We start from the raw sequence: 18,152 nt of genomic DNA, 5'->3' as shown, positions 1-18,152 counted from the left end.
GGTCAACTGGAGGTCAAAGTATGAATTCTTAAAAATCTCGCGAATTCAGTGGTTAAACAAAACAAACAAAAGGATAACCCCAGGTAACTTTCAACGATGCTCTTTAATTTGTCCTTGAACCTCATTTTCAAGGTTATTTTGAGGTCAACCTCATTTTTTTTAATGGATACCCCTATTTTTTATGGCGGAATCGAAAAAAGTGAAGACTCTCACGTATGGATGAGTTGAGGTTTGAGGTTAATGTGACCTCTAGGGGAAGATGAAGGTCGAACTGTGGCTTTGTAATAGTACCGGGATTTTAGTGGTACAAGGAAGCAACTAAAGGTCATGGAAACCCCCATTTTCGACAGCGGCAATCGAAAGAGCGGAAAATTTCACATCCAAATATCTACTTAGATCATAAGTCAAGGGCGAACTTAAAGTTTAAGGTCAGTCGAAGGTCATCCAAACTTAAAGACGCCCTAAAATTTTTTAAAGTTTTTTTCATAATGGAGAAGGGTATTTATTTAGTAATTGCCCATCGGAGATCCGTGACCTTGAATTTAACCTTCAACCTCATTATCAAGGTTTTTTCAAGATCAATTTTTTTTACTTTTAGCGTTACCCAGGAACAACGACGTGGACGTAGTAAAATCTGTCCCTTTGGGGTGCTTTATTTTCGTGAGTTCCCCTCGCCTCTCACGATCGGGGTGCTTGATTTTCGTGAGTTCCCCTCGCCTATCAACAATGATTTTTTATGCTTATTTTCTTAATAACTTGATTAGCCGGTTAAACTTTTTAAGGTTACTATCCCATACCTATTCATTGAAAATCCACTAACAATTTCACTTGGTTCTATCCTTAGGAAATGTACTATGTCTAACTTTATCGTTTTGAGCTTATTCTTCGGGACAATTGCATTTTCAAAAATTAATATTTAAAAAAGCAACATATTTGAAAAGATTTTTCCATTCGAAAATCTCCATAAAGCATTAGTGCATTAGTCGGACTGTAGTAGAACTTTATTGTAAAAGTACTCAAATTATAATTTTCATTTTTTGAAAACATTTATTTGGGTTGCAAACTTTTTGTTTTTAATTCTGATTGATTTTTGAGTAAATTTCGATTCGCTGACTTAAAATGGAACGCCTCACTGAACGAAAAAGAATATCACTTCTTATGATGAGAGGCTGGGGTGGAGTAGAAAGATCTTACAGGGCAGTGAGAAATCTTTTTAATGAGACATTTCGGGTTAATAGAACTCCAATTGCTGTGTCTACTGTTCAGAATATTATTTCAAGGTTTGTAAATTTTGGCCATGTCATAAATCTACCTAAGTCACGCAGACCACGCTCAGCAACAAATGAAGAGAATTTATTAAATGTTCTATTATAATTCACTGAAAATCCACATAATTCCATCCGCAGAGTTGCTCAAGAGCATGACATAAGTACATCGTCCGTACATATCATTTTAAAAACAGCAAAATTCCATCCGTTTAAAGTACACCTGGTTCACAAGTTGAATTCGATCGTCGTGTTGAGTTTTGTGAAGATATGATGGCACGCATAATTGAAAATCCAAATCTTCCATCAAACATAGTTTTCTCTGATGAAGCAACTTGTCAACTTAACGGAACATTAAATCGACATAATTGCAGGTACTGGGCTGCGAAAAATCCACACTGGATGCGAGAAGATAAATCGCAATATCCGCAGAAGTTGAATGTTTGGGCTGGAATAGTGAATAATCGAATCATAGGGCCATTCTTTATTGATGGTAACTTAAACGCTCAAAATTATGAAGAGATGCTTCGTAATCAAATAGTTCCAGCAATTAGAGAAATAGTCGGAGACAACTTCGAAAATACATGGTATCAGCAGGATGGTGCTGCAGCTCACTATGGACGAGACGTTCGAATTTACTTAGATGAGGTGATTGATAATCGCTGGATAGGAAGGAGAGGCACAATTGAATGGCCAGCTTGGTCCCCCGATTTGACGCTATTTCTTTAGATTATTTCTTTGGGGTTATTTAAAGGATCGGGTATACAAAACTAAACCCTAAAACTTGGACGAATTACGTCAAAGGATCATAGACGAATCAGCTCTCATTCCCACTGAAATGATCCAAAATGCTGTTGATGCTTTTTACCACGATTAGCTTACTGTCAAGAAGTGAACGGTGAACAATTCGACCACTTAAAATAAGATGTGCTGATGTAAGATAAATCATACGTGAGAGGCCAGGGGAACTCACGAAAATCAAGCACCCCGATCGTGAGAGGCGAGGGGAACTCACGAAAATCAAGCACCCCGATCGTGAGAGGCGAGGGGAACTCACGAAAATAAAGCACCCCAAGGGGACAGATTTTACTACGTCCACGTCGTTAAATTCCCGAGGTGACAAATCAGCTCCTGGTATGGATGGTATTAATTACGAAATTCTCCACAAACTACCAATAAAAATCCATTTAATACTACTCGACATACTCAATGAAATTTATTCCACCGACACATATCCCGATAGTTGGCTCCACACCTACATACACTTTACTGAAAAACCGAACGGAAAAGGCCTCCGCCCTTTAGCATTAACTTCTTGCATATGTAAGGTTTTTGAACTGATGATCTCATACAGAATCCGCTGGTGGGCCGAAACTCAAAACATCCTTCCCCCAACTCAAACCGGTTTTCGAAAAGGTTTGCCATGTTGCGACAACCTCACTTCCTTCAAATTAGACGTAGAAAACGCGTTAAACAACCAACAACACGTATTGGCAGTTTTCCTCGACGTCAGTAACGCGTTTAATGATGTTCATAGTGATATTTTATTGTCTATACTTGCAAATATCGGGTGCTCAGCAAAAATAATAAAACTAGTCAAATTCTTAACTTACCATAGATTCATATATACAGAAATCAACATTGACAACCCAAAAAATTCCTACAAAGGTCTTCCACAGGGCGGAGTTCTGAGCCCTCTTCTCTATATACTCTACGTACATGGTATACTTACGGACGTAGATATTAACATTCTTAGCTCACAGTTCGCAGACGACCTAGCTCTGTACATTAAAACTGAGAATCCAGACACAGCAATACCTTTATTAGAAAAAGAGCTTACCAAGATCATTAATAATTTGAGACTAAACGGTCTTGACATCTCTTTAGCAAAAACAAGTTATGTACACTTTAACAAACAAGGTTACCTCCCTGGTGAAACCGAGATCACTATTAACGATACAAGTTTGCCATCACAGAGTCACGTCAAATTCCTCGGATTGTTTTTTGACTATGAGCTAAATTTTGAAAGACATCTGAGACATGTACACGAAAAAACCAACCGAGCGTTAAACATTGTTAAATTTCTCAGAGGTGTGTGGTGGGGAGCTCATCCCAATACACTGATCACCTTCTATAAAAGTTATGTCAGGCCCATAATCGATTATGGTTCCTTTATCTATTACCCTACTCAAAAAACCAAAAAAGAAACACTAGAAAAGATTCAGTACTCGGCCATAAGAATGGCTCTGGGTTTGAGGATGAGCACTCCCACCAATATCCTCCTAGGCGAATCTAAGCTGACACTGCTAGAACACAGAACAAAGATTTTATGTACTAATTTTTTGCTCAAAAAGTTTAGCGTCACGCAATCTAATACTCGTTCTACCATAAACAAGTACAGCATGAGCATTATAAATAGCAGAAAGAAAAAAATCAACGTCCTAAATGAATGTATTAAACATGTAATCTGTATAGAACATCTAATCCATACATACAACCTCCCTAGTTTGTATAATTATGACTACGAAATCATGAAAATTCCACTGAACACTAACATTGACCTCGGGTACACATTAAGAAACAGCAACAATCCTAATGATGCTTTTAACAAAGAATTCTCAAACGTCCAATCCATTAAAATCTACACTGATGGAAGCAAAAATTCAGCAAGTAAGTCTGTTGGTTCTGCATGTGTATGCCCTGAACTTAATGTTATCAAAACTAAAAGCATTATTAACAAGGCATCTATCTTGACAGCTGAATGCATAGCTCTGTCGGATGCCTTGGACATTGCTCTTGAATACAGCGATCGCAACGTAGATATTTTCACCGACTCATTAAGTCTCGTACTGGCTCTGAATAGCCCGAAAAACAAAACTGACATCAATTTTCACGTCCTAGAAATCCGACATAAGTATCTAACGTTTCTAAAAAAATCATCGGGTGAATCGTCAATCACTATTTACTGGGTTCCCTCTCATGTAGGCATACTCGGCAATGAACTAGCAGACGAACACGCTAAACTCGCTACCAATTATGCTCCTACCGTAAAACATATACCATATAGCGATCACAAACAACACTTTAAAAAGTTCATAAGTAATCAAACACTAAATAGAATTCAAAACGAAGCTAAAATCAAAGTTAAAAAATTTTTTTCGAACTACTACCAAAACAGCCCTAAGCCTTGGTTCATTGATCCTTCTCTTGGTAGAGACCTTATAGTCTTTATATGCCGTTGCCGCAGTAATCACCACAGCCTCAAAGAATCTCTACATAGAATAAATGTTGTTAGTGATGCTATATGTGACTGCGAATGGGGGGTACAAGATTTGAACCATCTCATATGGCAATGTCCACTGTTTGACAACGAGCGAAAACACTTAATGAGAGACCTACGACGCGCTAAACAATACCCTCCGCTTGATATTAGTTCCTTTCTAGTCAAACCGAATATTCATGTTATGCAATTAGTGCTTAAATTTCTCACAAAATGTAACGTTAAAATCTAAGGTAAAATCACATGGTTTACACATTAAATAATTCATACATATGTATTCACAAACTTTATATATATATTTATCTCTATTTACTTAAGTAACGAGCTAAATAACTTTGTAATTGGAAGTTAATAAAGCTACAAATTAAAAAAAAAAAAAAAAAAACTTCGAAAATACATGATATCAGCAGGATGGTACTGCAGCTCACTATGGACGAGACGTTCGAATTTACTTAGATGAGGTGTTTGATAATCGGTGGATAGGAAGGAGAGGCACAATTGAATGGCCAGCTTGGTCCCCCGATTTGACGCCTTTAGATTATTTCTTTGGGGTTATCTAAAGGATCGGGTATACAAAACTAAACCCCAAAACTTGGACGAATTACGTCAAAGGATCATAGACGAATCAGCTCTCATTCCCACTGAAATGATCCAAAATGCTGTTGATGCTTTTTACCACGATTAGCTTACTGTCAAGAAGTGAACGGTGAACAATTCGACCACTTAAAATAAGATGTGCTGATGTAAGATAAATCATACGTGAGAGGCCAGGGGAACTCACGAAAATCAAGCATTCCGATCGTGAGAGGCGAGGGGAACTCACGAAAATCAAGCACCCCGATCGTGAGAGGCGAGGGGAACTCACGAAAATAAAGCACCCCAAGGGGACAGATTTTACTACGTCCACGTCGTTGTTCCTGGGTAACGCTAAAAGTAAAAAAAATTGATCTTGAAAAAACCTTGATAATGAGGTTGACGGTTAAATTCAAGGTTACGGATCTCCGATGGGCAATTACTAAATAAATACCCTTCTCCATTATGAAAAAAACTTTAAAAAATTTTAGGGCGTCTTTAAGTTTGGATGACCTTCGACTGACCTTAAACTTTAAGTTCGCCCTTGACTTATGATCTAAGTAGATATTTGTATGTGAAATTTTCCGCTCTTTCGATTTCCGCTGTCGAAAATGGGGGTTTCCATGACCTTTATTTGCTTCCTTATACCACTAAAATCCCGGTACTATTACAAAGCCACAGTTTGACCTTCATCTGACCCCTAGAGGTTACATTAACCTCAAACCTCAACTCATCCATACGTGAGAGTCTTCACTTTTTTCGATTCCGCCATAAAAAATAGGGGTACCCATTAAAAAAAATGAGGTTGACTTCAAAATAACCTTGAAAATGAGGTTCAAGGACAAATTAAAGAGCATCGTTGAAAGTTACCTGGGGTTATCCTTTTGTTTGTTTTGTTTAACCACTGAATTCGCGAGATTTTTAAGAATTCATACTTTGACCTCCAGTTGACCTCTAGGGGTTACCTCAACCTCATACCTCAATACATATCTGGACGTAAAATTTTCCGCTCTTTCCGATTCCGCCATAAAAAATAGCGGGTTTCCATTTAAAAAAATGAGGTTGACCTCAAAATAACATTGAAAATGAGGTTCAAGGTCAAATCCAAGGTTACCATCGGATTCCTCGTAAAAAGTTACTTCAAGAACAACCTTCACCCGGTTAAAAAAATAACCGGCTTCGAAAATTTCTCAGGTGTATCGTTACTTTTTGGACACCCTGTATATAAATGAAACATAATTCGTCATTTATTGTACATATAATAAAAAAATAAAATATACGTATTTTTTCTTTTGTAGTTTTCAATGGTTTATAAAAAAATTATTTAAAGAATTTAGTGAAAAATTTTTGATTTTCAAAAAATAAAAGCATCAATCGAACTTATGAAAAAATCAAGGCGAAAATATCTATGATGTTTTTACGTCAGATTTTGATTTATTGTCATAATTTTTTTCCATAGAATTATTGGCATAATTAATTGTCGAAAATCACAATAATTTTAATAAATTTCAATTGCTTATAAATATTGTACACTGACAAAAAATCGTCATAGTGATTTTCGTCTTGGATTTTGAATAGAATCGATTGGTGGTTTCAATTATTCATGAATGAAAATTTTCATTTTAAATAATTTTTTTCAAACAATTGAAAGTTCCAAAGTAGAAAAAATACATATGATTTATTTTTAATTATATGATGATAATCGTAATTAATTTGTCGCTACATCATCCATTTTCTGCATGGGCCTTAAAGGATATATACATATGTATAAACAATTTATATTTGAATTTTTCTACTGCAAATAAACTGCATAAAAATTATAAATCTATCAAATACTTGTTTTTACAAGTTTTTTAATAAGTGTAGAAAGATTCTTAAATTTTGATTTATTTTAAATTGTTAATTAAAATTTAATTATAACTTTGTTTTGATAAACAAATTAATTAGCAGATATATAAAATATGTACTTTACGGGCTAATACAATATAAATATCAAATTAAAAATACATTCCTGCGTTATTTTGTGGAAGAAAATTATAAAATTGTTAAAACGTAATACACTTACCGTTCAAATATTCACTGCAAAAAAGTCACTTCTAAAACGTTAATCAACGTGTACAAATCTATAAATATATACTTATATATGTATATATATATAGTGTATATAACTGTATACAACAAACTGACTGACTATGTAAATATAATCAACAGGAAACTAAGCAATGCTTCGAGACAAATATTTCTATGACACAAACAAACCTACGACTGGATAGATTCGAAAGTCAAAATAGACTGAAGTCAGAAATGCAACACATCTTAGTTCTAGAAGTAAGAGAGGGCAGGTGAGGCCTGCAGGTGAGGCCGTAAAAGAAAGAGAGGGGTTCATAAGTTTAAAATCGGATTATCTGCATCCATAAAACTAAAAGTTTAAAGTCGGATTATGTATGTGTATCCATAAAACTAAAAGTTTGAAGTCGGATTATACATACATATTCGGAAATCTATTGAAATTATAAAGAGGGAAGAATAAGCCTTCCAATAAGACCGTAAGAAAAAGAGAGATCCCCTGGTACGCAAGGGGCAGTGTACGGCCCTGCCCCTTGAGAAGTACCGCGGCGCAGCCAGCGAGAAGTGCAGGGGCGCAAGAAGTGCCGCAACGAGAAGTGCCGGGGGTTCGACTGTAATTTGAAGCACTATCTCACCAATAAGGGTGATTGCAATCATAACGCTCTCAGGAAGCTTGATTATGATCCGCTTAGCAAAAACATAGATGATACACATAGTGCACCATATGGCCAGCCGCGAGGCTGGCCCGGTCACTTTGTGCAAAAATCTTTTTGTCAAGGCGGCGGATAATTATTGTCTTCCTCAACAGAGAATAGAGACTCCTCAAACAAACAACTCGTTGTTTTAGGAGAGGACGTCGAAAACTTCTCTTTTCTGTACGGGCATACGCAAATGCAAATGCTGATGTACAAAATGCGTCACCGTTGCCCTCGACAAGCAGCAAATGCTAGTCGACCCGAAGTGAATGCAATGTATATTTGAAAGAAGACTTGCAATCACAAGTGCGGATATGTGTACCTTCACGTGGAGGGGCTGAAAACGCTGCCTCTGTAAAGAGACAGTAGGAAAAACACACAACGTTTGCCCCTAGGGCAATCGGCCAACTGGCCAAACAAATCATTAACAACACGGACCATGATAACACGTGGTGAGGTGCGGCCTGTAAACGCCCAAACATTCAACGCGGAGTCTACCACACCCCAAGAGCTCAACTCGAGCCCAGAAAAGCCAAAATCCGGGAGTCACTTGAGGGGAAATCTCTTAGGATTGTGGTACCGCGCGCCCTTTTAGAGGACGGGAGACTGCTCCGGGAGCTAGTTGCAGAGGAGCAATGGTCCCGGCAATCCGAATTTAATTCGGGTAGATAAGAAATTACTTCCTATCGACTGTCAATCGGTAGGTGCCACTACTGTGGGTAAAAAGTCGCGGCCGTGGTCATAGCAGCCACCCAAAGTTCTTTGCCTCGAGCTCCGGGAGTAAGGCCCGACAACATTGTACGAGAGAACAGTCCATTGGGCCGAGTAACTCTCGATGACTAGAACGCACTACGGATGCCGAAACCCTTAGGAAAAATATTTCCACGGAAGGACAGCATTCTTCCTGCTAAGGAATTGCTTAAGCCCTAATAGCTAAAACAGTTTTACATTTGAAAGCGAAATTAGTGGCTGTCAGCTCCCTTTGAAAGCGAAAACCATGCACTAAATGTCCATCAGATCCAGTGCTGCTAATGGCGAACATAGACTAAGATGATAGAAAAGGCGGAAACCCGACATGCTCACTCAAATGCTACTTTGATTGCAATTCGTCAAACACCTAACCCTGACTTGACCAAAATGAGGTTTGATTAATATCAATCCCAGCGTGAAAGATAAACACGCTGGTACACTCGTAAATAGTTTTAAGTTATATTATAATTAAATTAGTTCTTAAGCAGTTAACAATAATTTAAGCAGTAATATAATCAGTAGTGTAGTAGATAGTATTAAGAAAGTTACCAATCAAAGATCAATAAAATTGAAAATAAGAAAGATTAAAGATTAAAGATTACAAATTAAAACTATAGATTTAAAATTACTAAACCAAACCAAAAGAAATAAAAGAAATAAAATAAAATCAAAACAATTAATCTACTAACAGATTTAAAAGCTAGAAAAATAACTAGCTTAATCAATTGTAAATAAAAGAGCCATGGGAAACCATGGAGAAACTCGACAAGGTAACTAACGAAGCTCATGTCAAGACACACACACAAGTACTCACTGCTCGCACTCGAACGCCACTCACTTAATTGAACGCGCACGTTAACGCCAGACCTAAAATTGAAAGCCACCATCCAGAATCGCCAGCAGCGATTCCAAAGGAGGAAATATATAACTAGACATTGCGTTGTACCTTGAAAGCGATATGGTCAACCATTCTAGGCGACCGTTGAGAAACCAGAGCACTGCTCCAATACTCCGGCGTCAACTCAGTTTCCTTCGCAACCAAACAATCTTGACGAAAGCAAAGACGATTGCCCACCAGTTAAGAGGTTTAAATTGAACGCACAACAAAACCCTGAACTGGGCCCGAAACTGAGGATCATACAATTGAACCTCAACAAAAGGCAAGTAGCCAACGATGAGCTGGGAGAAATCATGACAGACAAAAATCTTGACATACAGGTGGCACTGGTGCAAGAACCATATCACTGGAATAACGCAATTTCAGGTATGGGCAGCATCGCAGCTATTCATGGAGCCAAAAAAGGCGACAAGATTCAAGCTGCGATACTTTACAATCCGCACAAAGTCACTGCTACCAAGATTTCTAATCTGTGTGACTCGCTAGAAAAGTCATAGAGCCCAGGGAAGGAGCACCAATAATAAAGAGAAAGCGTAGAAAAATAGTTACAAACTATGGTAGAAAGACGCCGCCTCTTACAAGGTCCCTAACCAAAAGACCAAAACTCGCACAATAACCTAATTTTTAAACCTACAGAAGCGTATAAGCTTAAAAAATTTTTGAACGATAATTCGAACACTGAACTTCAGAAATAAACTCTGAAGTTCGACAATTTGAACGCGAATTCCCCTACTTAACCTGATATCGGATTTTTGAATTGAATTTGTGGCATGACCGGCAATAATACTGAAAACTGCCTGGGGATTCGCCTTGTCGGCTAGACGAGACTCCGCCACGACCAAGTCAAAACACCAAATAGAAAGAGCAAACACCACTATCAGCTAGTCATAAGAGCCGTTCTTTTGAAAGAGAAATCCGACGTTGGGATGAAATCGGGAAACAAACTATTCGGGGATGACCGAAACGCAATGGAAAGACGTGCCTAGGTACGTCGAAACGATGGACCTGTGAGTCGTGGGAGAAATCCCTTAACCCATTAAGGCCCAGGCCAAACCTGGGAAAGATAGCGCCAAACTAACTATGCCAATCGTAGCTAAATCGTAAAAAAAAATACCCGTGTTTTTTCTTTTGCCATTTTCAATTGTTTATAAAAAATTATTTAAACAAATTATCAAAAAGTTATTATTTTCAAAAAACTGATAGCGGAAATCGATTCTACGGGAAAAAACATGAAAGAAATGTATATAACGTTTTTTTGTCAGACGTCAATTTGTTAGTGTAAAATGGCTATAAACAATTGCAAGTCTGTCAGGTACCTGTGTATACGCCAAATCCCAAGCAAAATCTATTGCCGATAGCGCCAAACTAACTATGCCAATCGTAGCTAAATCGAAAAAAAAAATACCCCTGTTTTTTTTTTGCCGTTTGCAATTGTTTATAAAAAATTATTTAAACAAATTATCAAAAAGTTATTATTTTCAAAAAACTGATAGCGGCAATCGATTCTACGGGAAAAACATGAAAGAAATGTATATAACGTTTTTTTGTCAGACGTCAATTTGTTTAAGAAAATAGGACAGAAAGCTTTGAATTTTCACAAATTGTACATTTGGAAATTTGATTAACATAGTAATTGTTGGGTTACGAAGTTGCAAAGAGTTTGCAAAATTTTTTTTCTATTGAAACCGTGTTAGAGATCACGTTTTAGTGGCGGGCTAACGGTTTTATGTAATATTATGGATTCAGTTTTCATTACAAAAGTTTTTAGTACATTTGGACATTTCTAGTACATTTATAAATTTGACTAACATAGGCTAATTTTTGGGTTACTGAGTTTGCAAAATGTTTTTCTATTGAAACCGTGTTAGAGATCACGTTTGAGTGGCGGGCTAACGGTTTCATGTAATCTTACAGATTCAGTTTTCATTACAAATATTTCTAGTATAAGTTGTCGTGTTGGGTAGTGATCTGATTTTTGTAGTCCCAATATAATTTTTTGTTTATAATTGATAAGTGAAGATGCCAAGGCGTAGAGTAAAAGATTTAGCAGAATTAGTTGAGGAGGATGATATCGATGATTGTCAACATGTAGATATAACTTTTATACCGGAAGATCATGAGAGCTCAGATGGAGATTCTGATTGCAATCTTGATGAAGATATTTCATCTCAAATAATTCCCATCGGCATCCCCACGGCATGAACATGTCAAAAATACTTACACTAGTACGCAAAAATTATTAGAACATAATCATATCTATAAATGGCAAGAAGAGGCTCCAAGCCACTCTACAATTATGGATACTGATGATAACTTCAGTATTCAAACGATTTCGTCTTTATTTTCTAAGAACTCTGTAAAGTTATTTGAAATATATTTTTCAGATTCAATGAAAAAGTATATAATTGAAGCTACAGCGGAAAATAATTTTGAACTTAGTATGATCGACCTAGAAAAATTTATGGTAATCTTAATGATTACTATAATAAATTCTAGGAAGAATCTTCGTGACTATTGGTCAAGTAAATTAATTTTACAGTGTCCAGTCATATCTAATCTCATGACAAGTAATAGATTTGTTGAAATCAAGAGAAATATTAAATTTTATAAAAAGAAGGATGAGAATAAAAACGACAAAGTTTGGAAAGTAAGAACACTGTATGATTATTTTCGTCAAAATTGTATGCAATTTGGCTTTTTTGACTACAATCTATCAATAGACGAGAAAATGGTCAAATATTATGGCAGAATCGGAATAAAACAATGTATACGAAATAAACCAATCCGATTCGGGTTCAAGGTGTGGGCACTTTGCTCCTCAGATGGATATATGTATGAACTTGATATTTATACGGGAAAAGCTGGAATTGATGAAAGAAATCCTTTAGTTGCCGTCGGTTTGGGATCTAGAGTCGTCATGAAGTTACTTTCACCTCTATTCGAAGTAACTGACAAAGATGATCTTCGTAAATATCATATATATTTTAATAATTTTTTCACAAGTCCAGATCTGATGGTTCATTTAGATAAACTAGGATTATCAGCAACTGGGACTGTTAGACAAAACCGAGTCAAAGAAAAAGTTGAGATGCCAAAAAAAGCAGAAAGAGGTACAACTATGGCTTTGCACGATAGTAATTCAAATTTGAATTATATCACTGTTATGGACTCAAAACCTGTATCAGTTCTTTCAACGAAATATGGTGATGAGCCAAAAGTTGAAGTACAGAGATGGCACGAGTCATCTAAGAAGTCAATTCTCTTCCCTCAAGCGTTTTCAATGTATAATCGATACATGGGTGGAGTTGATCTGCATGATCAACATTGCAATGCATTGACGCCTACAATTAAAAGTAAGAAATGGATGTGGTGTCTCTTTGTGAGGCTTATTCAGGCAGCATTGAAAAAACTCTACCGTCATCTATAATAAGCTTCATCCAGATGTTACGTCCTGAGACGTAAAATTAAATCATTTTGAGATCAACGGCAATCATGCGAATTGAAAGTAGCAAAATAAGCACAAAATGTATTTCACCTACTTTTTTTTATTTTACGAAACGCAAACATTAATAAATCAAATTCAGCAGAAAACTCAATTGAGAAATTGAAACATCAACTTGATTACTCGACAACTAAATGTAAGTCAGTTAGCCAATATATAAAACAGCGTCTCAAATTTTTAGCCGGTTGATTCGCGACTCGCGACAATTCTACTGTACCACTTGACTCTGCCACTCATTGAGTGAAATCCAATTATTAAATAAAGTGTTATTAAATATTATTAAATAAAGTGTATCAAATTCATTTCTATAATTTCCATACGAAATATTCTCAATAATAAAGAAACCAATTTAAGAAGAAAATAATATAAAGGAACAAGGAGTAAGATAATAATTTATCAACATCTTCAACAATATATATATAACCCAGGTAAGTCCTGCCATTATACATATTATATCATAATCATACCGTGATAAAATAAATTTTACTCATACTAAACTAATACATGTCACGGCTACGGAGTCGCGACATAACAAATTGGTTCCGGTACAAAAAGGGTGTTTACTTTGCATCAAGTAAAACTTAAAAAAAAAAAAAAAAAAAAAAAATTAAATTTTAATGAACAATAAAGATTCTTCTAGTTCTGACAACGCGAAAAGACTTACGCGACTGCAAGTAAAAACTAAACCAGAATTAAAAAGCGGTATAATTAAACCAAGCACATCTATTACAAATCCTTTTAAAAAATCAAATAAACTCGCGCGTTCTCCTCCTAGAACAAATAGCGAGAACAATAAAATAAAAATTTCAGAAAATCTAGAGAAGTTAAATAAACAAATAACACAAGAAAAATTAATTGATATATTAGACACCGATATTCCAGAAGAAAACTCACAACAAAAATTAACATTAAATTTTGAATATCCGAATTCACCGTCGAATTTAGACTTCACTTTCGATCAAAATTACGATTCTTCATTTAATAATAACGAATACACGGACATCGGTGGTATTTTAAACGAACAAAGTATTTGTAGTGAGTCAAAAAACTTAATAAACAAAAACGAAAATTTCGGACAATTAGTGCCTTATAATTCAAACATCCAATTACAGAAAACTGAACAAATCGAAAATATTAATACGAAAGCAAACGTCAGCGAAATGTCGCAACCGCTGAGATTACCACTCAAGTATGTCGCGGATTTAGTCCCACAGTTCGACGGCAAAAACATAACACTCAGCGAATATATCGACAAATTAAAAACTGCAAAGTCAATAGTTTCTGAAATAGATGAATCAAATTTAATACCAATTTTAAAATGCAAGCTAAGTGGAGAAATTTATAAAGCACTAGCTAATATAAAAATCAATAAAATAGACGATTATATTAAAGCTATAAAACAATTATTTCCTTCTTTAGATAATATTCATAGTTTATACGGGAAACTTACGGATATTATTCAAAAACCAAACGAATCAGTTCTTACATATGCAAATCGGTTGAAAGATCTAGTTGTACAGATCAAAGAATTAAAAAAACTACAAGTAGATACTGATGAAACCTTTAAGGCATTTGAAAAAACAATAAATGAAGACGCATTAATAAATTTTAAAAATGGCTTACAACAAAATATTCGAATAGAATTAAAAGATTATAACAATTTAAGCACTGCTGTACAAGAAGCCATACAAATCGAAACAAAATTCAAAAAACATAAAATATTAGTAGGTGGAATTACCGACATTACCCAAAACACACCTGATTCAACTACTGTTTCGGCAAATGTTAATAATATTTACAATTGTCAAATTTGCGAAAGCTACAATCATGAAGCTTTATTTTGTCACAACGGGTCATGCGTATACTGCAAATCTAACGACCTCCTATCAAACAATTGTAAAGTGGCAAAATCAAAAATCGAACTCATATGCAAATTTTGCAATGCTAAAGGACACTCAATAGACGGCTGCAAATTTAAGAAAATAAAAGGAAACCATTGCCAATACTGTCAAGCGATGGGACATTCTGTCATACAATGTCCATTCATTACAGAATACGAAGTATCTTGGAAATGTAAAGAAAGTGGACACAGCCCATACACCTGTTTAAAACTTCTTAAAACACCAGATCCTTGTGCGGCTTGTGACAGTACAGGACACACAGTAGTGAATTGTCCAAATGTAACATGTAAACGTTGTAATAAAATCGGCCACTCGGTAAAATTTTGTCCAAACTCAGACGAAATGAGAAATTACAGAATCGCAGCGTGTGCAATTTGCAACGAAGAAAGTCATGAAACAAACGACTGCAAATTGGTAAAAATTTTGAACACCTACACTAAAAACAATAGAAGCAATGATAACAGAGAGAATACAAACTCAAATTTTAATAACGATACACGTAGAAATGGAAACAACGATTACAACAGTAGACCTACACGATATAATAATTTTGGAAGAAACAACGATACAAAATGCGACTATTGTCACATGCGAAATCACACAATCGAAAATTGCTTAAAAATAAAAGCACTTGAGAAAAATGCAAAAAAAAGCATTGTATGTTCTTATTGCAAAGAAACAGGTCATAAAATCGAAGCATGTCCAATTATAAAATCACTTGAGAGCAGTCAAGAAAAATTCTGCTCAATTTGCAAACGAACGGACCATACAGACTCACAATGCTTTAGACGAAATAATCAGGGAAACGAATAGATTCTTCCGAAATCAAGTGCACGGAAGAACAACATAGTGAGTCACTTACTACGGAAGCAAAAAGCAATATAATGACAACACTAAACGCTGAAACTGCTGACACAAACGAACTTGACACAATTAACTCAGCAAACCAAAATAACGCGAAAATAATAACAGAAGAAAAATTATGTTTCGAATGTAAAGAAAACGTAGAATTCAAAAACACATTCAAAACTAAAGTATCAATGTATCTTTTAAAATTAGAAAATTTATTACAATATATACAAATACCAAATCCATTTTCAAGCATTAATTTCAACTTACTGGTTGATAGTGAAGCTCAAATAAACATTATAAAAAGTAACCAAATACCAGCAAACGCCATACTAGATTCAGAGAAAATTGCACTATCAGGAATTACTGACAAAACAATAGAAACATTAGGACTAGTAAAAATAATCATCAATGGATTATTAGTCGATTTCCACGTTGCTCCAAAAGAATTTTCAATTCCTTACGATGGAATACTAGGAATACCTATTTTGAAAGAACACAAATTAAGACTAGACGAAGGTTACTTGGAAATAAATAATCGGAAAATACAACTCATATCAGTCCCTTTAAATACAAACAATTCAATTGCTATTAACGAAAAAAAAGAAAGGACAGCAACAAGAATAACAGAAGAACAAAAAATTTTTCTAAGCAAAACTCTACAAAACATTAATAAAGAAAATAAAAAAGAATGTGAAAAAGAAAAAGACAAAAATTATACAGTACCTGAAAATAATTATAATTTACAACAAAATGATACAAAAATAATATACCCCACAATCACCGAACAAATGAACACTGCAACAGCAAATAAATTAAACAATGAAATAATTTCATCAGACAATACGAAACAGGATATAGAAACTTGTAAAGAGTCAACCAAAACATTCTTCCCTTCAAAAGGACTTACAAATTTAAAATTAGAATTAGAAAAAAATCCTTTACAAATAAAACTTTTGATTAACCATATAAATATGACAATGAATAATGACAATATATCCAACACAAATGACGAATTTATCGAAAATTATAACTATAAACAATTTATGTCTGTCATAAAAGAAAATACTGAAATAGAATTCTCTCCTGAAAACAACATACTAGAAGAAACTCAAACATACCAATATATTTCTTTCGATTTAGACAATTTTCCAGACAATATCGACCTAACGGAAAATACAGATTTCAATGTCAATGAAAATGAAATTTTTCATGCAGGCAGTATAAACTTCCTAGGAGAAGAACAAGAAGAATTAGAAAATAATCAATTAAACCACAAAGAAAAAGTCTTCGAAAAAATAAATTTAACTGACCTACAAGGAAATGATTATAAAAAAATGAAAAAATTGATTGAAAAAATTGAAGACATATTTTGGGTTGAAGGCGATAAATTAGGTACCTGCAACATAGAACAACATGAAATAAATTTAATTGACGATAAACCAGTCTATGTGAAACAATTCCCCTTACCACATAAATTACGAGACATCGCAATAGAAGAAGTGAAAAAACTAATATCTCAAAAACTAATCCAAAAATCAAAAAGTGCTTTTAATGCACCAACATGGATAGTTAAGAAGAAAAGCTTGGCAGATGGAAAAACCAGATGGCGATTAGTTATCGACTACAGAAAATTAAATGAAAAAACTGTTCCCGATCCATATTTAATTCCAAATATAACCGAAATGTTTGACCAACTAGGGAAAGCAAAATATTATCACGTCGTTGACCTAAAATCAGGCTTTCATCAAGTAAAAATGCATCCAAAAGATATTTTTAAAACAGCATTCAGTATACATCCTTTAGGACGATTTGAATTCCTTGTTTTACCATTTGGCCTAATAAATTCACCTAGAACATTTCAAAGAATACTAAACACAGTTCTAGGCGACCTAATTGCCAATACATGTTTTGTCTTTATTGACGATATAATTGTTTTCGGAGAAACAGTAGACGAAGTCAACGAAAGATTTTATACAGTAGCCCAAAATCTAAGAGAAGCTGGTCTAAAACTCGAACCTCAAAAATGTGACTGGTTAAAAACAGAAGTATCATTTTTAGGACACATTATAAGCGAATCGGGTATCAAACCAGACAAAAAAAAATACAAGCCGTCGAAGCTTTCCCAACACCAAAAACTACAAAAAACGTAAGAGAATTCCTCGGACTCTGCAATTACTATAGACGTTTTGTTCCGAATTTCGCTGAAATAACAAAACCATTAACTATACTCTTACACAAAAATGTAAAATTTTTCTGGAAAATAGAACAACAACAAGCATTAGACAAATTAAAGAAATTACTATGTGAAGCTCCTATTCTACAATATCCAAAATTTAACAAACCCTACATCGTTAGAACAGATGCATCAA

At 34.9% G+C, this 18,152-nt stretch overlaps 2 protein-coding genes across 3 annotated transcripts in view; both read left to right on the top strand.

Annotated features, from left to right (window-relative positions):
- The window catches only part of LOC131669076 (glutamate receptor ionotropic, kainate 2-like), a 1,402,504-nt gene that overhangs the window by 42,143 nt on the left and 1,342,209 nt on the right, over positions 1 to 18,152 (top strand). The window lies entirely within an intron of this gene.
- LOC131669257 (uncharacterized) lies at positions 2,402 to 4,777 on the top strand. Its single transcript, XM_058944016.1, has one exon. The coding sequence runs from the start codon at positions 2,402 to 2,404 to the stop codon at positions 4,775 to 4,777; it is 2,376 nt and encodes a 791-aa protein (XP_058799999.1).

This window comes from Phymastichus coffea, unplaced genomic scaffold (genome assembly GCF_024137745.1).
Source record: "Phymastichus coffea isolate CEN01 unplaced genomic scaffold, Cenicafe_Pcof_1.1 PCOF00007, whole genome shotgun sequence".
In the NCBI taxonomy this organism is placed as follows: Eukaryota; Metazoa; Arthropoda; class Insecta; order Hymenoptera; family Eulophidae; genus Phymastichus; species Phymastichus coffea.
Note: the sequence above shows the minus strand (reverse complement) of the source record. Positions and strands in the feature narration are given on the sequence as shown.